Below are 26,371 nucleotides of genomic sequence, written 5' to 3' on the forward strand. Positions count from 1 at the left end.
TAGGACGTATTCATGATATCTCCTTGCCACTCCCAGCACAGGAAGAAGGCAGTGGAGACTTCCCTGTTATGGTTCCTCAGGATGAGGGCTATAATCCCAGTACCTGTGCCCAGGAAAATACGAGATGTTAATCCATCTATTTCATCGTACCCAAGAAGGAAGGTTCCTTTCGCCCCATCCTGGACCTCGAGAGCATCAACCGACATTTGCAAGTGATTCATTTCCGTATGGATAAAGGCCGTACAATCAGGAGAGTTCTTAACCTCCCTGGACCTATCCGAGGCTTACCTACATATTCCAGTCCAGTAAGAACATCAACATTTCCTTCGCTTTGCGGTACTAGGTCACCATTATCAGTTCCAGGCACTGACCTTTGGCCTTGCCACCGCCCCCGGAACATTTTCCAAGATTATGGTGGTTGTAGCGGCAGCAATGAGAAAAGAGGGAATCATGGTGCACCTGTACTTGGACGACTGGTTGATCCAGGCAAAGTCAGTGGAAGAGAGTCTCCTGGTGACCAACAGGGTGACCTCCTTGCTTCAGGAACTCAGTTGGGTTGTAAACCTGGACAAAAGGAGTCTCAAACCCTCGTAGCCCTTGGAATATCTGGGAGTTTGGTTCAACACAAAGCAGGGCAAGGTCTTCCTTTCGACCACGCGGATAAGGAAGTTGATGTCTCAAGTGTGTCTGTTGATGAACACGATATGCCAGACGGTGTGGAGCTATCTTCAAGTCCTCTGTTTGATGGCAGCAACCCTGGAAGTAGTGCCATGGGCAAGGGCACACATGCAAGCACTTCAGTGTTCCCTGCTGTCACATTGGAACCCATTGTCTCAAGACTATTCGATTCACCTCCACTTACCCGATGGACGTATGCTCTTGGCTCCAGTGGTGGCTGCAGGAAGCTCATCTAGGCAGGGGTGTATCCCTGTCCCTCTGAACTGGTTGGTCCTCATGACAGACGTGAGCCTACGAGCCTGGGACTCTCACTGCCTGGAAGCCTGGGCAGTCAGATTGGCATGTCTACAGTTCAGCCACATGCTCCAGGGTCAAGCTCTCCGCATAATGCCTGACAACACAACAGTAGCCTACATCAACCACCAGGGTGGAACCAAAAGCCAGCAACTGTCACAGGAGATAGATCTTCTTATGGAATGGGCGGAAATGCATCTACAGATGATCTCAGCTTCCCACATTGCAGGAAAAGACAACGTCAGAGCAGACTTTCTAAGCAGGGAGAGTCTGGATCCAGAAGAGTGGGCGTTGTCGGCCAAAGCCTTTCAGCTGGTAGTAGATCACTGGGGTCTCTTGTCCATCGACCTGCTGGCCGCATCTCACAATGTGAAGGTTCCCCAATTCTTCAGTTGCAGAAGAGTTCAGTTGACCCTGGGTATCGATGCTCTCTGTCAGACCTGGCCGGAAGAATTGCTGCCAAACGCCTTCCCCCCTTGGCCCCTCCTGAGAAGGGTCATTCGCAGAATTGAACGCCATGGAATTAGTCCTACTAGTAGCTCCAGATTGGCCCAGGCGTCCGTGGTATGCGGACATGCGGAGAATCCTGGTGGAGATCCCCCTGTACCTAACACCGCACAGAGACATGCTACAGCAGGGACCGGTCCTTCACGAGGATAAGACACATTTCTGTCTTATAGTCTAGCCCTTGAGAAGACTTGCATGATGAAGCGAACATATTCAGTGGCAGTAATTGCCACATTACTCCATGCGCGGAAGTTCGGTACGTCCCTAGCATATGTGCGGGTCTGGAGAGTATTTGAGGCCTGTTGCGAGTAACGCGGTGTTTTTCCTTGGACAGTCAAAATACCACTAATTCTGGAATTTTTGCAGGATTGCTTGAATAAAGGTTTGACCCTTAACTCTTTGAAGGTCCAGGTAGTGGCTCTCTCCTGTTCCAGGGGCAAGGTAAAGGAACCTGCCTGTCGGCTCATCTGAACATGGCCTGTTTTCTGAAAGGGATGAAGCACTTCCGGCCACCCCTACTGTGGCCGATATTCTTGTGGAATCTTGATCAATTATTGGAGTTTTTTCGGGCCTCTGCGGAGTCCTTCCTTGCATTTATTAACTCTGAAAATGTTGTTCCTGGTGGCTATATGCTCGGCATGTCGCATCTCTGAACTATAGTCATTGTGTCAGGAACCATTCCTCCGGATGACTCCAGGAGCATTACAACTTCGTACCATTCCATTCTTCTTGCCCATGGTTGTCTCTGACTTTCGTTTGAATCAGTCCATTTCGTTGCCATCCCTAGATAAGCATAAGGTCGTGGAAGAATACCACTGCCTCCACAATTTGAATGTCAGTTGGCTTTTGATGTGGTATCTGGAAGTTTCAGAACCGTCCAAAAGACGGACCGCCTGTTTGTTCTTCACGGTGGAAGGAAGCAGGGCAAGCCAGTTTCACAGGCCACCTTAGCTTGCTGAATTAAGGAGATGGTCACGTGATCCTATGTGGAGGCAGGAAAGCCATTACCTCTTCAGGTTAAAGCTCATTCCACTAGGACTCAGGTAGTCTCATGGGCGGAAACTAGACTGTTGTCTCCTGTCGACATCTGCCAAGTGGCGACATAGTCCTTCTTGCATCCCTTCTCCAGGTTCTATCACCTGGATGTTCAGGTCTGGGAAGACGCAGCCTTTGCAAGGGCGGTGTTAATCAGACCGCAAGCAGCCTCCCGCCCCAATTGGGAGTAGCTTTTGTACATCCCATTGGTCCTGAGTCAATCTGGCTACACGCTAGGAAATGGAGAAATTACTTTCCTGGACTCAGCATCCCGCCCACGGCTGCCAAAGAACAGTGCCAAGGATTCACCAGTGGAGTGGATATCGATTCCAAGAGGTTATAGGTAAGCTGTCATCCAGTCCCTAGATTAGGGCATCTATAATTTTACTGGGGTTCAGTGTTTGGTTGAGGTCAGTTAAGGTTATCCATTTTTAATCAAGTTTTTAATCATTTTTTCAATAGTATGTCCACAGTGGCTTTTGAAGAGAATACTGAAAGGCTGAGGTCACTGCAGGGGTGTATCTAGGGTGACGTCAGCTTTGGAACCTGACTCCATCTCCATCTGCTGGCAGGGCAGCATAAACCCATTTGTCATGAGTCCATCTGTATACACTTAGGGGCGGATTTTCAGACTCCGCGAATAGGCCTACTTTTGTTTGCGCTCCAGGCGCAAACAAAAGTAGGCTATCGATTTTGTATAGCCGGCACGCGCCGAGCCACGCAGCCTACCCCCGTTCCCTCCAAGGCCGCTCCGAAATCGGAGCGGCCTTGGAGGGAATCCTCTAACGCCCTCCCCTCACCTTCCCCTCCCTTCCTCTACCTAACCCACCCGCCCGGCCCTGTCTACACCCCCCCTTTACCTTTCTCCGGGGATTTACGCCTCCCGGAGGGAGAAGTAAATCCCCGCGCGCGAGCGGGCCTCCTGCGCGCCGGGCCGCGACCTGGGGGCGGGTACGGAGGGCGCGGCCACGCCCCCGGACCGCCCCGGGCCGTAGCCACGCCCCTGTACCCGCCCCCAAAACGCTGCCGACACGCCCCCGAAACGCCGCGACGACCGGGCCCGCCCCCCGACACGCCCCCCTCGGAGAACCCCGGGACTTACGCGAGTCCCGGGGCTCTGCGCGCGCCGGTAGGCCTATGTAAAATAGGCTCACCGGCGCGCAGGGCCCTGCTCGCCTAAATCCACCCGGTTTTGGGCGGATTTAGGCGAGCAGGGCTCTGAAAATCCGCCCCTTAAGGAAAACAAAATTATCAGGTAAGTAATTTCTCCATTGCTCTCTGCTTCGATGATGGGGGAGTGGAAAAGGGGAATTGGATTCAGAGGACAACCAATTCAGACCCTACTTTTATGGCCTGAGGTACTGATACACAGACATAAGGGAAAAAGCACAGGACTGCTTCTACAGCCAAGTCTAAAAACAAAGCACATCAAGCAGCATTGTCTGAATTTTCAAGAAGGCTCCTCACCCAGTAAAACTATTGCTAGTAGTAATTTATGGGTTTTGACAGTTGCATGGTTTTGATTGTAAATATTACTACAGTTATCATAAGGCTTGGGGATAACTGCATGAAGCGGCAGTTACTACCCTTAAGAGAAACATGGGGGGTAACCTACACAGCGCAGCAGATACTACTAGAAGAAGCTTGCTGGGCAGACTGGATTGACCATTTTTTATTCTTTTCTGCCATTATTACTATGTTACTAGGAGGGGAGAGATAATGTTGAGGAGTGTTGTGAACTGCTATGTGTGAAGCTGAGAATGGAGTCTCAGACATTGCATAAACAGTGACAGTGGCTGGAGCTCATGTGCTGGAAGGAGCTACTGAAATGTTCAGTTGTCTTCCTTCTAAAGCATATGGGATTGATTATTTATTTGTTGAGTTTTATATACCGTCATTCAGTGCAGTCATCACAATGGTTTACAAGATTCAAACAGAATACAGATAATTAAACATTTGCTGATCATTGCAAAAATAACAATGGGAGGGATTTCGGGAGGGGGGAAAACGGGAAGAATTGGAAAGAAAGGGAAGGAGGATAGTAACGGTATTGAGATTTATTAATCTTAGAGGCAGTCTCTTTGTGTTTGTTTCTTATAAGTTCATAGTGGTATGACGATAGTTGATGCTGGTTGCTGTTTCTTGCGTGGGTTTGGTTGGTGGTACTGATTGTTGTTAGATTGTTGATTTAACTGATTGTCAATGTAGACTTTGTGGGAAAGCAATGTTTTTAGATCTTTCTTGAATGTTTTGATGTTGGTTTGTGTTCTCAAATCATGTGGTAGGGAGTTCCATATTTTCGGGCAGGCAGTGGAGAATGCTCTATGTCTTGTGGTTGATAGATGAACATCTCTGATGGGAGGAATTGTTAGACGAAATGTGTTGTTTGATCGCAGGTTCCTATGGGCATTTTGTGGGGTAATTTTTAAACCTGTTTGTTTTGATGATCGGTGTGTACTAATTTATGTATGATGGTTATGGTCTTGTGTTCAATTCGGGATCTAATAGGAAGCCAGTGTAGTGAAAATAGTATGGGGGTGATGTGATCGTTCTTTTTTTTTCCAGTTAGGATTCTGGCTGCTGAGTTCTGTAGAATCTGAAGAGGTTTGATGTTGTTGAATGGAAGGCCAATCAGTAGAGAATTGCAGTAGTCTATGGTTGAGAAAATTAGTAGTTGCAGTACAGTTCTGAAGTCGTACGAGTTTAGGAAAGGTTTTATACGTCTTAGGGTTAGAAGTTTGTGATATCCTTCTTTGATTTTGGTTGTTATGTGGTTTTTGTAGGATAGGTTTTTGTCAATGATTACTCCAAGGTTCCTGGTTTAAATTTAAATTTCTGGTTTTAGATTTAAAGAGCTAAACAAGAGGAAAGGTGAGAATAGGGGAAGTATGATAGAGAAATGTAAATATCTCAAAGGTTTCCATCCACAGGAGAGGAGCCTCTTTCAATGGAAAGGAGGCTCTACAATGAGGGGTTTGATTGGTGAGTCTGTTGGATTGGATGGTAGGCAGATGAATTAATAGAGGGAGATCTGGAATTGGGTGCAGAGATTATTCCAAAATCTTAATATGAACTGCAGCTCTCGGTCACTTTCGATGTGTTCTGGTAGCCCGTTTAGTCAGAAAATTTTCCTAAAACAGAGGCATGCCAGATCTGTGGCTGATGGGTAGAGACAGCAAGGGAATGAATTGAGCCATCTTGGAAAAAGTCTACCACAACCCATATAACAGTGTTGCCCTCAGATGGGGGAAGGTCAGTAATAAAGTCAATGTAGATATTTTATTTATTTATTTATTTTATTTAACAACTTTTCTATACTGACATTAAAGTACACATCATATCGGTTTACATAATAACAAAAAGGTAGAAAGTACAATAAACAGGGAATGGGGGGGGGAGGACGAGGACAACTGATAGAGGTCCCAACAGCAAAACTGAACAAACTAAATGAAGGAGAGAAGTGGGATAGAGGCAACAAGATTAACAAGAATGTGAATACTTAGATTATACAATATTACTTGATTTACAATTTTACAATTGGGGCTGAGTGAGATTGCATGGTCTACAGGGTTGTTTTATATTGAATTCAAAGGGTTTAGCAGGGTTACAGAAATTATTAGTTTATGTAGGTAGGAGGGCAGGAAAGGATGTGACAGAAATGTTAATCCGGAAAAGCCTGGTGGAAAAGCCAGGTTTTTATCAGACATGAGTCCATGGTTGCTCTGGAACCAGAAATGGTTGGAGAAGACCCGAAGGATGTTGATAGGAAGATTTGTTGAGGGCGCAGTTGGGGCATGACTCCACAAATGCTCAAATGTCGTGGATCATCTGAGGCCACCAGTACTGATTAGAGATTAGATTGGTAGTTTTTCAAATGCCCTGATATTTCCCTAATTTGGAATCATTGCTCCAATGAAGGACTTTTTCTCATAGGTGTGTAGGTACCAAGGTTTTGCCAGGTGGGACAGAGAAAGTGGTTGTGACGAGGATCTTAGCTGGATCTCATATTAATTGTGGTTCAATGGTGGTGTCTGCAGTATTTAAGGAGTGAGATAAGGCATCTGCTCTGGTGTTTTGCTTGGCAAGGGTTGAGTATCTTCGCTTTGGGAAGATAGAGGAGATGTTTATGATCCGTGATGACCAAAACCGGGAGTTTGGCTCATTTTAATTGATGGTGCCACTCCTCTAGGGCAAGTTTGATAGCCAAGAGCTCTTGATCCCTGATAGTGTAATTCCTTTCCACAAGGGAAAACTTTTGTGAAAAGGAGCAGGGACAAAGTTTACCCCTGAGGTCATCTGGGAGAGAACTACTCCCGCTCCAATAGAAGAGCCATCCACCTCAAGACAGAAGGCCTTCTCAGGGTCAGGATGTCATAGGAAGGAGGCAGAACTGAAGATGGCCTTTAGTTGTTGAAAGGCTTGGATGGCTTCCTCCAGCCAATCCTTGAGGTTAGCCTCTTTGTGAGTAAGGGCTGTGAGTGGAGACATAAGATATGAGAAATGGGGGATGAACTATCGATGATAGTTCGTGAAGCCCAGGAAACGTTGCAACACCTTGAGGCCCATAGGATGTGGCAACTCTTTGATGGCCGACAACTTGGCAGGGTCCATCTTCAAACCTTGGGCAGAAATGATATATTTCAAAAAGGGTAATTCCAAGCATTCCAAAGAACATTCTTCTAGTTTAGCATACAACTGATTTTTGCTGAGACGTTGAAGGATTATTTTTACCTGAGAGCAATGCTGGGCAAGTGTCTGGGGAAAAGATGAGAATATCGTTGAGATATACTAAGACACATATCTGTAGAAGATCCCATGAAGTTCTGAAATTCTGCCGGGGTATTGGAGCGGCCGAAGAGCATGACGAGGTATTCATAATGACTGTCTCTGGTGTTAAACGTGGTCTTCCATTCATCACTTTGCCGAATACTGATCACATTATAGGCTCTTCAGAGGTCCAGTTTAGTGAAAACATATGCCCCTTGGAGCCAGTCCAATAACTCCGAGGTGAGCAGTAAAGGATATTTATTTATGTATTTATTTACTTATTTAAAAGAATCTTATATACTGTTACTTCAAAAGGATGATCACAGTGGTTTACAACATACATAATAAAAATCTATGCATTTACAAATAGTGCAATAAAACAAACATACATACTTATAAAACACAATATTTAAGCTGCTGGGCTAGATTTATGCCAGGATACATTACATAGCTGTATCATCAATTATGAATTCTTGTTTGTATAACCAGGTTTTTGTTCTTAATGATAATAGTGTTAGGACACAGTAGTCAATAAATGGCCTAAAGGTTCTGTCTTTCTTGGCGATAAAGAAAAATCTGGCTCCAGTGTGTGGTGATGGACAAATTAAGTCCCTCTCAAGGTTCTTTTTGATATATAAGGACATGGCCTGAGTCTCTGGCATGGATAATAGGTAGATTCTCCTACATGGTGGCATTTTCCCCGGTTGCAGATCTGTAGGGCAATCATAGGCCCAATGAGGTGGAAGGGACTCTGCACACTTCTTACAAAAAACATCCAGATAGGCTGCCTATGCCTGCTGGAGTCTGAGGTAGGAATATTTCTGAGAGAGCAAGATTTGTGGGTGTCAGCACCTGATGGAGGCAACGCTGGAAGCAATCCTGACTCCAAGCTTGTATATCTTGTGTTGACCCACTGGGGGACCATGTCTTTGATCCTAGGAATACCTTGGCAGGATATTGACCCGAAGGATTAAGGGTTGGATTATTGCTGTGATTTTCCCTGGCAATGACTCACCATAGACTGAGGAGATGAACAGAGGGCAAAACAAAGGGTCCAATGAAAGGTGGTATTGACAGACCAGATGCTTGTCAATAAAATTGCCAACGGCCCCAGAGTCCAGGAAATGTTTCAATTAATATTTCCAGAGTGTGTGGGTCTGGAGGTAAACTGGTAGGACTATCTGGGAGAGGGGAGACTGAGTGAATTGGTCTACAGTTGCCTCCCCGACCAGTTCAAGGTACTGGGGTTTTCCAGCTTCATGGGACAAGTGGCGATGCGATGCCCAGACTTGGAACAATAGAGACAGATTTTCACGTCAGTGTCTACATCTTTCTACTGTGGTCAAGTGGGATCTGCCCACCTGCATGTGTTCCTCTGGAGAGACAGAGATTCGCCTCCCTTTGAGGGAACTGAAGAGGATACTGGGGGGGGGGGGCAAGCTTGGGCTTGTACAGGATTGGCCTCACTCCCAAGCCCTTTCTTGAAAATGAACATCAATCAAGGTGCAGAGAGAGATCAAGGCATCCAGTGTTGCGGGAATTTTGCGTCCCACTAATTTATCCTTGATGGGAGTAGCTAGACCTTGCCAGAATACTGCCCTGAGACTCTTTGTTACAGGGAAGTTCTGCCGCCAACATCTGGAATTTGATTGCATATTGACCCACTGTTTGTGATCCTTGGTGAAGACACAAGAGGTCGGCTGCAGCAGAAGATCAGCCCAGTTCCTCAAAAACCCTATGGAAATTCTCCAGAAACTCGGACAAGCTATTTATTGAGGAGTTGTTACATTCCCATAGCAGTGATGCCCAAGCCAAAGCCTGTCTGGTGAGAAGAGAAATGATGTAGGCTACCTTTGCCCATTCGGAAGGGAAGCTAGCAGCCTGTAACTCAAACACGATCTGACACTGGTTCAAAAAGCTCCTGCAGGACTTTGATTCCGCATCATAGTGAGGAGAAGGCGAAAGGCAGATGCTAGTCATTCCTGGCGGAGCATGTGGAACCAGCGCCATCCATGCAATAGCCAAAGTTATGTATTTATTTATTTAGCATTTTTTATATACCGAGGTATAGCAGAGTTGCCTTCACTCCGGTTTACATACAGAACAACGTGTTACATTGAACAATGTTGGAAATATAAAAATATCAAAAATTAACAATGATGAGCAAAGACATAACAAGGAGAATGAGTATAACAGGATAACACAGGGTGGAAACCCTGAGTAGGTGAACAGAGATATCTGGGAACAATGAAAAACAGAGGACATCTGCGTCATGAAACAGGGAGATTGATTGAAGGAGATATTGAAAGATAGCAGGCTATGTTAATATACTATAAGTTCATTGAGTGCAGTCTTTAAAAGATTGGCTGAGTAGCCAGGATTTTAGGTCTTTTTTGAAGGATTTTAAGTTTTCTTGATTGGTGAGGAAATGAGGTAATGAATTCCAGAGTTTTGGGCCAATAATGGAAAGGGCTCTGTTTCTGGTGGAGGATAATTTGGCCTGTGGGAGTGAGGGAATCACAAGTTGGATTTTACTAGTCGTTCTTGTTGTTCGTTGAGAGCAATGTAAGTGAATGATGTCATCAAAGGTGGAGTAATCGGCTTTGTATATTGCATTGTGAAGAATAGAGAGAACTTTGAATTCTACTCTTTTTTCAATAGGGAGCCACTGTAATTGATTGAGAACAGGTGTAATGTGATCTGCTTTTCTTTTACCTGTTAGTACAGCTGTGCCTTTTAACTGGTCTGCATCAATATATTAGCAGATGTTCTACTTTGTCCCCGTGAGCTGCTGTCTTGCAAAGTAAGCCCTTGCAATAGCTGAAGTACCGGTGAGTCAGCAGAGCTCATGGCCTTCACAAGGTCACACTCTGGGAAGTAAGCCCTTGAGCAGCTGTTAAGTTGGCATAAGATAGGCCTTAACAGACTGCAGCTGACACTCCACATGAGTAGATCTTCTCCTTAGCCAACTGCTTCCTCCTTGAGTTGAACCCACGGGTTCTGGCAGCTGGCAGGACTTGCACGTCTGATCCAAAGGAGACAGCAGAGAGAAGACTATTGGGCAAGAGATGTGAGGTAGCAGTCCTGTCTGGGCAGGTAGCAGGCAAAGGAGAAAGTCCAGGTCTGTACCAAGGTCAAGGCAGCAAGGTGTAGTCCAGTTCTGTTCCGAGATCAAGGCAGGTGGCAAGCAGAGATGCAGTCCACCTCCGTTATGAGGTCAAGGCAGATGACAAATAGAGAAAAGTCTGGTGCCAGTCTGGGGTTGGAGCACAAGAAGGAAGTACACAGTAGGGCCGAGGAGAGAGACCAGGGAGCACAGCAGGAACCATGGATCGAGGCCAGGACCAGGAAAAGTACAGTCACACAGGAACACGCTGTGCAACAACCACTGCTAACCTTAGCAGAATGCCTATTGCGAAGGTGTCTGTGTGCTGAGTGAGTAGGGTTTAAATCCCCTGAGTCGGTGACATCAGCAGGTGCTGCAAGGGGATTTTCCACTGTGGGGTCTACATGTTAAAAGTGTACGTGTGCCTAAGGAGCAACAAGGACCACAGCATGGAGGACCCATGGTATTTGGGTGAGTGAGGCCAGTTACGGAGTGCCTAGCACAGCTGGCCAAACATAATAATATACTGACAAAACTTAAGTGCTGTTCAAACCATTTTAGGAGCCAAGGAAAAATTTTCTAATTTTTTTTTCCTGCTTTTTCTTTTTTTGTTGTTTTTTGTTTGGCTTTTTTCTTATCTTTGCTTTTATCATTTTTTTAGTTTATTTTTTATAATTTCTTCTTTTGCATTTTTTAAATTTTAGGCAACATGTGCCAAACCTGAGGCATTCAAGTGACCTTGCTTCTGGGATTTTTTTTCAGCCCTGCTGAAGTGTGCGCTTAGCATTTGTTGTTCTCAGAATATTGAGCAGTTCTAAGATGTTTTTCCTTGTTCTGTAATGTTGTAAGTTGTGTGGTTCTGGTAACACAGCTATTTAAGGTACTTCAAGTGGATTGTTTTAAGACAGGCTATTCAAACAGAGCTAGGTGTAACAATATGTTTACATAGATATCAAATTATGCAGGTGTTGAAAGCATAAATTATTATATAATGTGTGGGTACATATATCACTTTTTTATTTTTTTTAAGTTGCTAAAATTATATGTCCAATTGCTGTACCTCAGGGGTCTGGATGAAAGTTGAATTCTGTGTAAAATGGGTGGAGGACTGGTCTGAAGTTTTGAGGCCCAGTTCTAAAGATATTCTGTGTCCCCTTTTGCCCCAGACTTTGTCTCATTTATGAGTTTCCTCTAAGGGTTTGTTTTTCTGTTGGCTCCAGTCCTTGTGTCTGAATGTAGTTATTTTGTGTGACTTGGCTTCATGTGTTTGAGGTGGAAAGGAATCTTCTGTTTCATAGGTAACTGGTTTAGCCTGTAGGTTTCCGGTACATGAATGTTTGTGTTCCTCTGTCTTTTTTTGTTGGCAATATTAAGATTATTAATTTATGAGCATTAGATGAATTTAAAATAGACATGAGGTAAGCAATATTTGATGTTACTGTGGCCCTGGATGAGATCCTGTTCACTGGCAGTCCACATTAGAAAACTTTTGACAGTATTGAAGATGGGAGACGAGGTGTGATATGAAAGGCAGAGATGTGTCCCTGGGTTAGAATAACCTGGACAGTATTGAAGATAGGGGAAGAGGTGTGTGGGTGTGTGATAAAAGGCAGATATGTAGCTGTCATGGGAACTCCAGATTAGAATAATTTGGATAGTAGTGAAGATAGGGGAAGAGGTGTGATATGGAAGGTGGATATGTAAGCAACGCTGGCTGGCACTCGAGATTAGAATAACTTGGACAGTGTATTAAAGATAGGGGAGAGATGTGGTACGAAAGGTGGCTATACAGGTGTCACTGGCACTCCTGGTTTGAATAACTTAGACAATAGCGAAGATGGGGAAAAGGTGTGAAATGAAAGGCAAATATGTAGGTGGCACTAGCACTCCAGGTTAGAATAACTTGGACAGTGTTATAGGTAGGGGAGAGGTATGATGTGAAAGGTAGACAAGTAAGTGACTTCCAGTTTTGCCACGAATAAGGTGGTGGACTGTGGTTGCATCGTTATTCTCATTATGTTTTCGGAAATGGACATAATTACTAAGTGAGAAATAGTTATTTATTAATATGAATTTTATAAGTTGATTCTTGAAAGACAAGCTTGAACATAGAGCATCCTTGGCTACCCAAGAAATAACACATGATCTGTACTGTTTTACATACTGGAGCAAATCCAAAAGAGGAAATGGATACTTTAACAGGAATATCACCATTTCTCCTAGGACAAGTAGGATGTCACAAATGGGTGACATCATCGGATGGAGCCCGGCACGGAAAACTTATGTCAAAGTTTCTGGAACTTTGAGCATACTGAGCATGCCCTAATCTCCGTGTCCTTGTGGGGGTCCCTCTTCAGTCTCTCTTTTTTTTTTTTTTTTTCCACGGAGTTTTCGCCTTGCAGGAGACATGAGCTTGTGACTTTTCTTATTGGAAACTGTCCTGTTTGGGTTCTTCATGTAAATTCAGTGATCACGGGTCTCTCTCAGTTCCCTCTAGTTTCCCCAGTTAGTTTTTTTGGAGGTTCGGTAAGTCTTTTCACTTCCGTTCCCCCTTCCGTGGCTGTGGTGCCTTAGTGCCCACTGGCATTGATCGCCCACCTTCACTGTCTTCGTTTTTCCCCTTTTTCTTTCGTTGGTCATGGCCTTGTCTGGTTTCCGTTGGTGCCCCCAGTGTCCGAGGACCATGTCCAACACGGATCCCCACAAGGTGTGAGTGCTCTGCCTGGGGACATCACACAACATCCTGGGTTGCCACATGTGTGCCCAGATGACCCCTAAGGGATGTTGCACTCAGCTCGATAAGATGGAGAAGATCTTCGGGTCGAGGAAGTCTGAGGCATTAGGGCTGTCGGCTCTGTTGACGGTGTCGGTGAATAGGAGTGCCAGGGACTGGCCCCAGTCGGTCACTTCCAAGTCGAGGACATCTGGTTCGTCAGCACAACCTCTGCACTGAGGGAAGCCAAGGAAGCATTGGCACTGGTCACCCTCGATGCACGGTGCCGGGCTTGGGAAGATGCTGGCTCCTACCGTGATGCCCCGAAACGACCTCACGGCGAGGAGTGCCCATCCTCCATCGATGCTGGGGGTCCACGATGGTCTCCACTGGTCCTGGTGCCAGTTGCCGATCCATCTCGGGGCACAGAGGAAGATCTGGCCACCCCCTCCTGCCTGCCAGTCAGTTTTGGCTTTGGCAACTTGGAGTTGGAGCACAGGGTCCAACTGGCGGTCCAGCGGGCGTTGCAGGGCATTGATCAGCGGCACCGGCGGTACAGGTGCCGGCACTCGCCCTGTTGAAACAGCTCAGCGTGCTTCTTGGTGTATTACTGGCCCAGTTGGCATCGTTCCCGGGAGGCCATCGATGCCCGGTGGGGCACTTATGCTTCCCCCTGACCAATATAGTGCTCATTGCCGGTTTCTCCGAGGAGGAAGCTCCATCGAGGCTGGCAAAGACACCGAGGTCTGCAGCCCCCCCATCCAGCTTTGCCAGGGCTTGCACCGGTGCCACCGATGCCCATGCCTCTGGATGAAGGCTGAGCACCCAGGGCCTCATCCCCTGTAGACTACAGTGAGGATGAGGCCGCGAATAACCTTGGGGGGATGACACTGCGGAATCCTCCTTCAAGGACTCAGAGGGTCTCCCTTTGGAACAGTCTCCTCCAGATGAGCAAAGGAGGTCTCCTCCAGAGGACCTGACCTTCGCAGGTTTTATACAGATGATGATGGAGGAAGATGCCAGGCATAAGATGCTGGAGATCTCCAGTTCATGGAGGCCCCTGAAGAGATTGTGGAGGTCCCAGTGCACAAGATCTTTAGGGAGTTGCTACTGAGGATCTGGGAGCACCCCCTCACAATACCTTCCATTAACAGGAAGACAGATGGGGTTTACTTTGTCCAACAGAAGTGTCAACTGTCACACCAATCGGTATTGATTGAATCCGCTCTCAAGAAGGCCAAGCACTCTTGGACCCATGCTTCGGCACCCCGGGGCAAGGATCATAGAGCAATGGATGCTCTTGGGAGGAAAGTGTTCCAAGGGGCCATACTTATTGCCTGCATTGCCTCTTACCAGCTCTACATGAGCCAATACTCTAGCAACCTCTGGAAGCAGATGCAAGAGATGGCCAAGCTAATGCCTCTACAGCAGCAAGGCTCCCTCTTATCACTGGTACATCAGGGCCTGGAGTGTGGAAAACACGAGGTTCATTCTACCTATGATGTTTTGGAGACAGCAGTGGGAGTCTCTGCAGCGAGAATTGGCGCCTGCAGAATGGCATGGCTGCAGGCCTCGGATCTCCAACTGGAGGTACTGGAAAGACTCGCTGACCTGCCGTGTTCAGGAGAGAATCTCTTTGGAGATAAGGTGAGAGATGTGGGGGCCCAACTGCAAGATCACCATGAGACCCTCCAACAGCTCTCCACCAGCACTTCAGATCCTCCCTCCTCAGCCAGGAGGTCCACAAGGCAGGGTCAGAGGAAGTCTTTCTACCGCCAAATGAAGTACTATCCTCCGGCCCCTCCCTCCCGTTCGTAGAGGGTGAGCTCATGAGGCTGTCCCAGGCAACAGAGAGCTCCCAAGCCCCAGCTGGCTCCCCAGCCAAATACTGGGATGGGATTTTTGACTGGATCATAGGGAGTATAAACCAGCCACCTGTACCAGAGATGCTGGATCTCCCAGTCGGAGACAGGCTACAGTTCTTTGCAGATTGGTGGCCCAGTATAACCTCGGACCAGTGGGTCTTGTCCATCGTCCATCAAGGGTACCAATTAAACCTATTGGGTGTCCTGCCACATAATCCTCTGTGCCCATTTTGGGGACCTGTAGCGCATCAGGAGGTACTATTTCAGGAGCTCTCTGCTCTCTTAACTGCCAGAATGGTCGAGCTTGTCCCACCAGGGCAAAGAAGGCAGGAATTCTACTCCGGTACGTCCTGATTCCAGAGAGAACAGGGGGACTCCATCTCATCCTAGACCTGAGGGCCTTAAACAAATTTCTAAAAAGAGAAAAGTTCAAGATGGTTTCCCTGGGCACCCTGTTTTCCCTTCTGCAAAAAGGGGACTGGCTATGCTCCCTCGATTTAAAGGACGCATACACTCACATTGAGGTCTTCCCAGGTCACAGGAAGTATCTCGGATTTGTGGTGGGAAAACAGCACTTCCAGTACAGAGTGTTGCCATTTGGGCTAGCATTGGCCCCACGTACCTTTATAAAATGTCTGGCCATGGTGGAGGTGCACTTCCACAGACTGGGAGTGCATGTTTTCCCTTACTTGGACAATTGGCTGGTCAAGAGCAACCTCCCAGGCTGGGGCAGTTGGGTCCATGCGCTTGACCATCTGGGTATTGGAGTCACTAGTGTTCGTCATCTGAAGTCCCATCTCAGCCCGTCACCTCGCTTGGACTTCATAGGAGCCCTGCTAGACACGGCTCAGGTAAAAGCCTTTCTGCTGCATTCCAGGGCAGTCACCTTGGCATCCATAGCAGTAGTGATTCAACAGAACCAACAGGTTTCAGCTTGGCACATGTTGAAGCTGTTGGCCATATGGCCGCAACCGTCCATGTCATTCCCTTGGCACATTTTTTTTTAAATCATTTTTATCAAAATACAAGCAAGATAAATTCTTACTATATTAGAAAACAAAAATGCTATTATTACATATAAACCTAATTAGATAAACTAATTTTCAGGAAACATACATTTTTCCAACAAGAAACATTGTTGTAAGAAAGGAAGCGGACATCAAGAAGATTTTACTAAATAGATAAAGAAACAGGCTTAACGTATTAAAGCAACCTTATACCTTATGGTTCCTCAGACCTGTAAATACCAGGAGAGATAGTTATAATACTCCTTGAATTAATAAATGATTTAAACTCTTCGGGCAAAAAGAAAACAAAACATTAATTTTGGGATCTAACAATGCATTTGCATGGGTATCTCAGTATAAAGGAAAAACTTAGGGAAACTATTTGTGCCCTTAATGCAAGAAAATCTCTCCTATATTGTGTTGCACGAGTGAAGTCTGGATATATTCGAACAAGAGATCCATAAAATGGAACAGTTATAACTTTAAAATATTTTCTCATGACTTCGCTAAGTTCTTTCTCGGACACAAACGACACCAGAAGAGTTGCACGCTCATAAAACTCAGCCATTGAATCCTCCAGAAACTGAGTTAGATTTTCCGGTATCTCAGGACGATTAACCATAGAAACTTTTTCTTTAGTGGAAACAGGTAGAAAATACATCTTGCTAATGCAAGGAGTCTTTTCTTCTTCAAATTTAAGAATTTCAAGGAAATATTTTTTTTAAGTTTTATAAAGGGGATCTCGCCCACTATTTTAGGAAAATTCAAAAATCGTAAGTTTTAAATGCCTTGAGTAATTTTCCAAATTCTCAAGTCTACGCAAGACACTGGTTAAATCTTTAATCAGTTTGACATTACAGTCCTGAGTTTTCTGCATTGCTATTTCCATAGAGTCCACCCGAGGTTTAATCTCATTTAATTGAACTTCACACGATTTAAGTTTAATATTGAAATTGTCCAGCTTTGTATTGTGATTCCGCAGCAAACTACCCAAAGCAGCTACTAGGTCCCATATTGCATCCAAAATTACTGTTGCTGGTTTAGGAGGTAATTGAAAATGGGTAGAATCACCGATTTTCCTCTCCAAAGAGATTTCCTCCAACAAAATTTCCCCTGTTGTAGCTGTAACTCTCTCACACACCTCCTGCTCCCTCTCTGGGGTCGATGTAACAAGCATTGCCTTCGGTTCCGCACCAACTGGAGCCTCCAAAGATCCCACGAGAGGGTCAAGGGCATTCCTCCTCTCTGCCCCCCTACGTCCGGAATCGCTGAAGCCGTGTTGGCGTCTCGATTCACAGCTGACAGAGGGAAGTCCGGGGAAATCGCAGCCATTGGAGCACGAGGATCCAGGGGGCTTAAGGTAATTTCCCCCATCGATGTCGATGCTCCTCCATCGACTGTCATAGTGGGGGCATTTTCCCCCTGTTCAGTTGCTTTCCCGGAATATGTGGTGATAAGACACTGCCCAGAGGGAAAGGCCGAGTCGGAGGGGTAGACTTGTATCTTTCCTTTCCTTTTATGCGGCATATTTAGGTAATATCTCTAAAGAAACTAAGAGCAGTATTACCACCACTCGGTTCACGCCCCCATCTTGCTTCCCCATTCCCTTGGCACATTTACACATGCGCAGAGCCCAATGGACCCTGAGTCACAGTGGCACCACAGTGTGAACCTGTAGGCTCGCATCTGAGTCACTCTGCCTCTCCAGGACTGTTTGTCCTGTTGGCAGGCTCTCTCAAATTTGGAACTGGGAATATCTTTCCAAAATCCCCTTTCCCAAATTGTCCTAACCACGGATGCATCGACCTTGGAGTGGGGAGCTCATGTAGAGGGGCTCCACACTCAGGGCCTATGGTCCGCCCAGGAAGCATGGTGTCAATTCAACTTCCTGGAGCTCCAGGCAATCAGGTACGCGCTATGGGCTTTCAGGGATCGGCTATCCAGCAAGATTGTCTTGATACAGACAGACAACTAAGTTGCTATGTGGTATTTCAACAAGCAGGGAAGCACAGGATCGTACCCTGTTTGGGAAGCAGTCCAGATTTGGTCCTGGACCCTGTCCCACAGAATGGTACTCAGGGCCATGTATCTAGCCGGAACAGAGAATTTGATAGCCAACAGACCTGAGTCGGGCCTTCAGAACCTACTAGTGGTCTCTTAACCAGGGGGTAGCAAACCGGATATTCCGCCTCTGGGGAAGCCCAGAGGTGGACTTGTTTGTGTCCCCCTGCAATAGGAAGGTGACTCAGTTCTGCTCCCTGTATAGGTCAGATGGCAAACCAGCCTCAGACACCTTTGCCCAGCATTGGGGCAGGGGTCTTTTGTACATGTATCCTCCCATTGTTCTAGTCACAAAGACTCTGTTGAAGCTTTGTGAGGACCGAGGGACCATGATCCTCATAGCCCTCATTGGCTGAGACAGATTTAGTTTCCTCTCCTTCGGGAGTTGTCCATCCAGAAACCAATTAGTCTAGGGACTTCCCAAGACCACTTCATGCAAGATCAGGGCAGGCTACAGCATCCCAACCTCCAGACCCTGTTGCTCACAGCCTGGATATTGAGAGGTTGATCCTGCAGCCACTTGATCTTTTTGAGGATTTGTCTCGGGTCCTGGTTGCTTTCAGACAGCCTTCTACTAGAAAGTCCTACGGACTAAAGTGGAGGAGGTTTTTTGTGGTGTGAGCAGAATGCCCTAGATCCTTTCTCCTGCCCCACACAAAAATTGCTTGACTACTTTATACACCTATCGAAAGCTGGCTTGAAACCAACTCCATTATTTATTTATTTGTTTAAAGCTTTTCTATACCGACTTTCATGATAAAGATCATATCAAATCAGTTTACAAAGAACAGAAAGGATGAATGCAACTGGCACATACCACCAAGGTGTAGATGGTACACCCATCTCTCTGTGCATCCTATAGTTAAACGCTTTATGCGGGGCCTGCTTCAATTGAAGCCTCCCCTAAGGCCTCCCACTGTGTCCTGGAACCTCAACGTTGGTGTTAGCTCAGCTGATAAAAGCTCCTTTTGAGCCGCTGTGCTCCTGTGACCTGAAGTACCTGACCTGGGAGGTCACATTTTTGGTGGCGGTCACTTCAGTGCGCAGGGTCAGCAAGCTCCAGACCTTGATGACTTATCCACCTTATACTAAATGTTATCATTACAGGGTGGTCTTGCCTAAGGTGGTGAGAGATTTCATTCTTAACCAGTCAATCATCCTGCCAACATTCTTTCCCAAGCCCCATTCGCACCAAGGCAAATGAGCCCTGCACAGTTTGGATTGCAAGAGAGCCTTAGCCTTCTGTCTGGAGTTGACAGAAGCCCATAGACAGTCCACCCAACTTTTCATTTCTTTTGATAGGAATAAATTGGGAATTGCCATTGCCAAACAGACATTAACCAGTTGGTTAGCAGACTACATCTCCTTCTGTTATGACCAGGCAAGACTGCATCTTGGGAGTCATGTCAAGGCTCATTTTGTCAGAGCCATAGCAACGTCGGTGGCCCACCTGCAAGCATTTTCCATGGAGGAGATCTGCAAGGTTGTGACATGGAGTTCTCTCCCCGCATTCACATCTCACTACTGTCTGGATAGGGATGGCTGACGTGACAATAGGTTCAGCCAGTCTATCCTTCAAAATCTCTTTGAGGTGTAGGACCCAATACTCCCTGCCTAGAGCCCATTGTTTGGGTTCAGGCTGTCTCCCTCTACTAACAGCACTGGGGTTGCTGTGCCCGTTGGCACCTGGTTGGTGCTTGTTGGTCCCCTTTTGTGATGGGGAGCAGCCTGTAGGTAGGGATTCACCCATGTGTAAGGACTATCATCCTGCTTGTCCTAGGAGAAAGCAGAATTGCTTACCTGTAACAGGTGTTCTCCTAGGACAGCAGGATGTTAGTACTCACGAAACCTGTCTGCCACCCCGCGGAGTTGAGTTTCTCCTATTTTTGATTATTTTTGTCGTAGTTCTATGTTCCAAGGCTGAAGAGGGATCCCGCATTGATTAGAGCATGCTGGGCTTGCTCAGTATGCTCAGTCAAAATTCTAGAAACTTTGACATACGTTTTCTGTGCTGGGCTCCATCCGATGATGTAACCCATGTGTGAGGACTAACATCCTGCTATCCTAGGAGATCACCTGTTACAGGTAAGCAACTCTGCTTTACTGCTGGGAGAACATTCTTAAAACTTATGTTAGTGATCTACCAGTGTGAACAAAAGGAGGATTGTGGAGTTTAATATTAATTTTATGTTTCTTTTTGTGCAGTTGATAATCAAGACAAACCACAGGTAATGAATATGTATCTACAAAAGCTGAGCAAGCAAACACCAGGTATGGAAGCTACTGGGACTAGGACATTTAGCAGAACAGGACAGAACAAAAGAGAGCATAAAAGCTTCCTGCTGGAGCGCAGCGAATGTCTAAACATAGACACAAAAGTAGCCCGTGGGGAGTTTTCACAAATTGGAGCCTTCATTCCCTTTGGACATTTAACAAGTTTAGACACTGGACAGACACAAAATCCAGTAACAAAAGCAATAGATTGTAAAACACTAAGTACCTGTGCAGAACAGAGTGCCACACTTAATACCAGAGAATCAGAGGGGACCTCTAAATTGAGCCATGTTGGTCCTTTTTATAACTTGGTGCTTGACAGTGACAGTAATTACCAAGCAAGTGGAGACAACAAGTCCTCAAGTTCTGATGAGCTCTTATCTTCTTGCTGTAGTGCCCGAGTTTTAATCCTACCCACACAGAAGAATTCAGAGTCTGCATTTGGAGGTTTACTTACTGGGGTAGCTGCTGAGTCATTTCAGATCACAAGTGCTGATGGCTGTGATATGCACAAGTCACAAGTCGCTGTTAAAAAGACTGAAAGCCGAAGTCCCGATAGCATTTTGCAGAAAACTGGACTGCAGGAGAACTGGATCTCCAATGCATCTTCAGGACAGTTTCCTTTGACAAAACCTGAAGCCTGCCAACTGGGCAGTGAAGGGGAAAACAAAAAAACAAGGGTGAGCAGTACTGAATCTTTGTGTATCTGTAGCCTTCAGAGAGGAGGTGATTCCAGTGGAACTCCAGAAGCTGCCCATTCCAAGTGTTGCAACTTTTCCTACACATCATCGCCTGTTACACCAAATGAAGAGTTTTGCACTGGACAGATGTTTAACATTGTTCCTGCAGAAATTCATGTAAATGTGCTAAAGGAACAAGACCAATGTACACTGAAGTCTTGTGATTTGAATCTCAATAGTTTGGTCAGTGAACAAGAAGAAAATAGCTCATTACTAAAAGCAGGAAGCGGAAACAATCTGGGACTTGCAGCTGAAAGTATTCCTATTAATGGGGGTCCGGACTTTCTCTGCATGTCTGGCAAATCAGATCTCTGTCAGAAATGCAAAAATATTGTTCTCAGCAGCACTTCTTCCAACATACTGCTAGACAGAGAGAAAACCCTTTATTGCATTCTTCATCACCAAATGCATAAAGATACTTGTTCTAACATGGAAGAACAGATTAGTTGCCCCTGTGAAATCAGAATGTCTATGTCTGGTAGGAAGGTCGCAGTTTCAAGCATTGTTGAGTTTGTAGAAAGTCGTTCCAAAGAATCTGTCAGTGGCTCTGCATCCACAGAGAAGTGTGAGCTAGAAGTGCAACACAGCATCAAACAAGACAACTCTTCCCCAGATTCCAGTCTGGCAGACTGTTGTAATCAGTTAAGTAAGAAATCCCAAAACAGCTGTATCACTATACTAGGAGATTCAGAGATGGAGGTAACCCATAATGTGCAGCGCACAAATTATCTTTCCTCGCCTTTAACTTCTAACGCTGATAGCTTAGACCACACTGGCTCTTACAGCCCAGCCTTCAAAGAAGCTAGGTTTGAGGCAAAAAAGAAAGATACTGACAGTAGGAAAGATATTGCTAACCCTTCTGGATGTGATTCTTTTATAGAATGTGAAGCACCTACTGGTACAGAGAATAATGAAATCTACAACAGTTTAACTCTAGATAGAGCCAAATATGCAACAAAAAACACTGTGTTTGCAGGCTGCAGTACTTTTGATACCAGCAATTCTTTAGCAGATGCTAAAATGATATACAGAAATGTGGGACTGAAAGCGGTGAACTCTCCATGCACTCAGCAATGTGAGAGGAAGGAGGGCTCTTCGGATGATGGCAGCATATCCTGCACCGTGCTGCAAGCTGCAGCTGATAATGGGGAGACCAGATTAAGTCTGAGATCATACAGAAAGACTGCACTTGATGACTTTCACGGAAATTGGACAAATACACATTTATCTTTTATAGGCAGAGGCTTAAACAGAATCGCATCTCCCCCTTATCCTCTGGAGCCTCTGCACACCACAAAAAACATAGAAGAAGTCCTTAAAATGCAGATGGGAAAGCAGGGTGATGGTCTCACATGTAACCTTTCTGAGTTTGTTGAACAGCAGAAGGATGCATCTTTGACACAGAAATATTCAAGACTTAAAACTATGGACCTTGCCTGGAAGCCAGTTTGCTGTTCTGCAGTCAAGTCTATTGATGCTCTGGTTTTAGATAAAAAGTTGAGTAAAATAGTGAGATCAAATAATGCTGCAGAGCACCAGGGGACTAAACTTCTGAAAGATATGAACTGTTTAAACTCTTGGCCCAAAAAATCAGTTACCATTTACTCACAAGAGCTTAATCAACCTATGTGCATCACTAAAAACAAGCAAGCAAAGCTTTGGGGAGATTTGTGTAGAAAAGCAGGCATGTCTGAGCATCTGAATGCAAGCTATTTTAAAATGCATCTTGAAAAAAGTGTGCAGTATCATGTGAAGCATTCAAACATTATGAAGGAGGCAGCACATACAAAACATGATGGTGATATACCTGAAGACACAGTAAATCTGAAAGGTAGCAAGGAGACTTCACCTAAGGAAATCCAGAATGCCAATATAGCAAAGTTTGGGGGAGCAGTTACAGACAAGATGTGTCGTGCTAGGACATTATGTGAGCCTATTTGTAACTTGCAGTTAGCATATAAGAGCCTTCCACATGATACAGAGGATATGAAACACTTCTCTGAAATTAAATTCAAAGCTCTATCTGATGCTCAGGAAGAAGATAGTCCTCAGTCAGAGTATGGGTCTGTAGTGAGCGGTCAGAAAGACTTTATGGATACAGCAGATTTCAAAGAGCTGTCCTGCAACAGATACAGAACCAGAAAGACTTCACACTGCTGGAGCTCAGCAGCTAATCTGAATGACCAATGTTGGGTAGTATACAGGAGGGACTTTGACACACTTGCTCAGCAGGACATCCAAAGTAATTCATTTAGAGTATTTTTAAAATACCCCAATATTTCCAGATTATTTGAACAAGGAAGTGACATTGATGGCATTGCATCATTGTTGGAGCATAATTGGGAAGCGATCCTGTCCAATGAAACCAACATGGAAATAACAAGAGGGTTTCACATAAATAGTAAGAGGATGAATAATGAGCAGAGTGTGGCAGCAGTACTTGGCCATAGATCGTATGTTGGCACCACTTGCTCAGCACATGAAGAGAAGTGTAACAGAGCAGAGGCGCCACATGAGAGAGCAAGAGACAAATCAGAATTGCTCTTGCGTTCCATCATTTATGGTGACGATTCCTCACCAGTCTTGTTAAAAGGTTTGAAACCGCCTGAGCAGAGACCGGAGAGGGACCCAATTCTTAAGACAGACTGTAAAACACTTTCGTTGATCTCAAACAAAGTGCAGAGCTCAACCAGTGTCAGCAAAAATGTTGATCAGTCTCTAAAACCTGTCAGTATTGTGTTGCTTGTGAAAAGTAAAGCCAAATGCAACTCAGCCAGGGAGGTCCTTCTAGAAAGCGATGCAGTGACTCATTATGCAGAGCCCATACCTTGTACACAGAGCTCATCTAGCACTAAGAGCAGTGGAAAGAGCACTGAACACCTGCTGACAGCTGAGATCAGTGATGAGCCTCTGACAAGTAAAAAAGTGACCAGATCTAGGGCTGAAGAAGGGAGAGCACTCTTTAAGAGAAAGAGGGGGTGTGAAGAAATGGAAGACAGTCTAGCAGAAGCCAGACTTTATAAGAAGTTGCTGATAAAACCCCAAATGCAGAGGGCTGGTACTAAAGCAGAAACAGCATTATGCAAAGGAGATTCCATCATTTCTACTTCAGGAAACCTAATGTCATCCTGGGCAACTGCCTCAAATGTCAAAGGTCTCAAGAAACAAGATTCTATAAGAAGGAGCCATTGGAATGACACAGGTTGCACTAATTATAGTAAAAGCACCATACAAGAAGGCAAGAAAACAAAGATTGCCAGATATCCAGTCAGCATGCCACTTCTGCAGGTGAAGACCTTGTCAGAATCACCTCGTCTCCTAGTTAATTGGATCAAAAGCTTTCCTGGTGTCCCGGGCACCCCCCTAGTACCACCAGCAAGTAGCTTTGTGGAACTTGAGCTTGGTAAGATCTATATTGCTTTTGGGAACTGCTATAATCAAAGCAGAGTTGTAGCACTGAAGAAACGACCCGGCAGGAAGTGTAAAAATGTTACTGTTCAGGAAAAATTGAAGAATGTGCAAAAACTGAACCCCAATAAAAACTTTACGTTTTTAAGGAGCTGCTCTTGCAAACTACAAAGCTTTAGAGCATCTGCTCCTAAATCTTCTAATCCAGAAGCAGCAGTGGTTGCCTCAGTGAGGTTAGTGGGCCATGCATCAATCCTAAAGGAAACCAGCTGTACTCACAGGAACAGTGTGATGCTTATCAAAGAGTCGGCAATGTTAAAGAAGCTGACCATGCTGGCTAGCAAAGTGCTGACCCCAGGCTTCAGCCTCCATGAAATGGCCCCTGTGCAGCAGGCCTTCAGGCTCTTGGTATTTTCTGAAAGATGCAGGCAACTACTGGAAATGTTTTTGCACATGAAGTTGAAACTGAATGACTACTGGAGTGAGAGCTGGAGTTGTTCTGTCGTTTCCAAAGAGGCTCCCAGGAAATCTTCCTTTCATCCACAGGCACTTTATCCTGCAGAATCCACCAAACTGTGCTTTACAGACTTGGCTAATAGCTCCCTCCCATTGCTCTTTGATAACCCAAGTGTCCCAGTTTCTCTCCACATAAAGCTTGACTCCAAAAGCATGTTGGACCTCAGAAAGGTCACATCTCTACCTTATGCATGTGACAGATTGGAGCCACCAACCTATCCATGGCAGCTTTCAGTAGGGATGCTTGCTTGCTTTCTATCCCAGAGCCCTTCAGCAACAGCTTCTGGTTTTCTTAGAAAGGATTTCTGTTTGAGCAATGGGCAACAATTTGATGATAAACATCTGAGGCCCTCTTGTGACTATGGAGAAAGCTCTGAAGTTTGCAGCCGCTCAGGTCTTCACACACTCTTAGCACTTTCATCTCCTGGATGCTATCGAGTTTGGACCAGGAAAAGGAGCTTGTCCAACAGGACCCCTGTCACCCAGTCACTTTTCATGACCCAGCTCAAACAAGGCTTGAAAGGTTTAAGGACTCAGGCCTCCCAGGCAGACAAACTCTTCTCTTTTTTGCCTTACTCGCTGGGTCGAGCCCTGCTGATGTGGAGCCAGCATAGTCCATCTGCCTCTTCTTTCAGTGATCCTACGGCCCATTCCAGTCATACCACATGGCAGCCAGGTGTGAGCATCAAGATCAGGTAAAAGTCTATATTTCTTAGCATATGGACAGATGGATCCAGAACCAGTGAGTTATGCACTTCTTCCAGCAGATGGAGACAGAGCAAAGCTGACGTCACATATATATATATATATATATATATATATACATACATACATACACCCTTGCACAGACATCAGCCTGCCAGTATTCTCCATTTCCAGTCGATGGTGGACATGAATTTCCTTCCTGAGGATTACTTAAAAATTTTAAAGAAGAAAAGAAGGAAAATTATTTACCCAGCTCTCCTGTGGTGATACCTTATGGTCCCTTCCTCAGTTGAGAATTCCTGAGGTGATATCCTTGGATCCCTCCCTCAGATAAGTGCCTTGGTCCAGTAGCAGGTTTTCTGCTGGCATGGACTTAGCTGTAAAAAAAAAACCAACAAAAAAAAACCAGCTGAAAGACAAGCGGGTGCAGGAAGCTGGGTGCGGCAGTGAAGATTCTTGCCTTCTCCCCCTGCAGCCAGAGACCTGCCTTGTACTCAGCCTGACGGGCTGAGCTCGGGTAATTTAAAAAAAAAAAAAGAGCAGGAGAGTTAAGTAGGGCTGTCCTTGCTCAGTACGCTGATTCGACGTTTGTTCCCGCCTCCAGGGGAGCTTAGGGTACGTGGGCAGCTTGGCGAGTTGAGCAGCCATTTTGGCTAGGCCCCGCTCTCCGGCTTGAGTTCGCCGCGTGGTAGGCT

General features: G+C 45.6%; 1 protein-coding gene across 6 annotated transcripts in view; it reads left to right on the top strand.

The window, feature by feature from the left end:
* PRR14L (proline rich 14 like) overlaps positions 1-26,371 on the top strand; it is an 84,073-nt gene that overhangs the window by 9,281 nt on the left and 48,421 nt on the right. For all 6 annotated transcript variants that reach the window (XM_029571148.1, XM_029571150.1, XM_029571149.1 and 3 more), the window contains one exon: positions 20,239-25,666. In XM_029571148.1, the coding sequence (XP_029427008.1) occupies positions 20,239-25,666 (5,428 nt within the window). The remainder of the gene's footprint in view (positions 1-20,238; positions 25,667-26,371) is intronic.

The sequence above is a fragment of the Rhinatrema bivittatum genome, chromosome 11, assembly GCF_901001135.1.
Source record: "Rhinatrema bivittatum chromosome 11, aRhiBiv1.1, whole genome shotgun sequence".
Lineage (NCBI taxonomy): Eukaryota > Metazoa > Chordata > Amphibia > Gymnophiona > Rhinatrematidae > Rhinatrema > Rhinatrema bivittatum.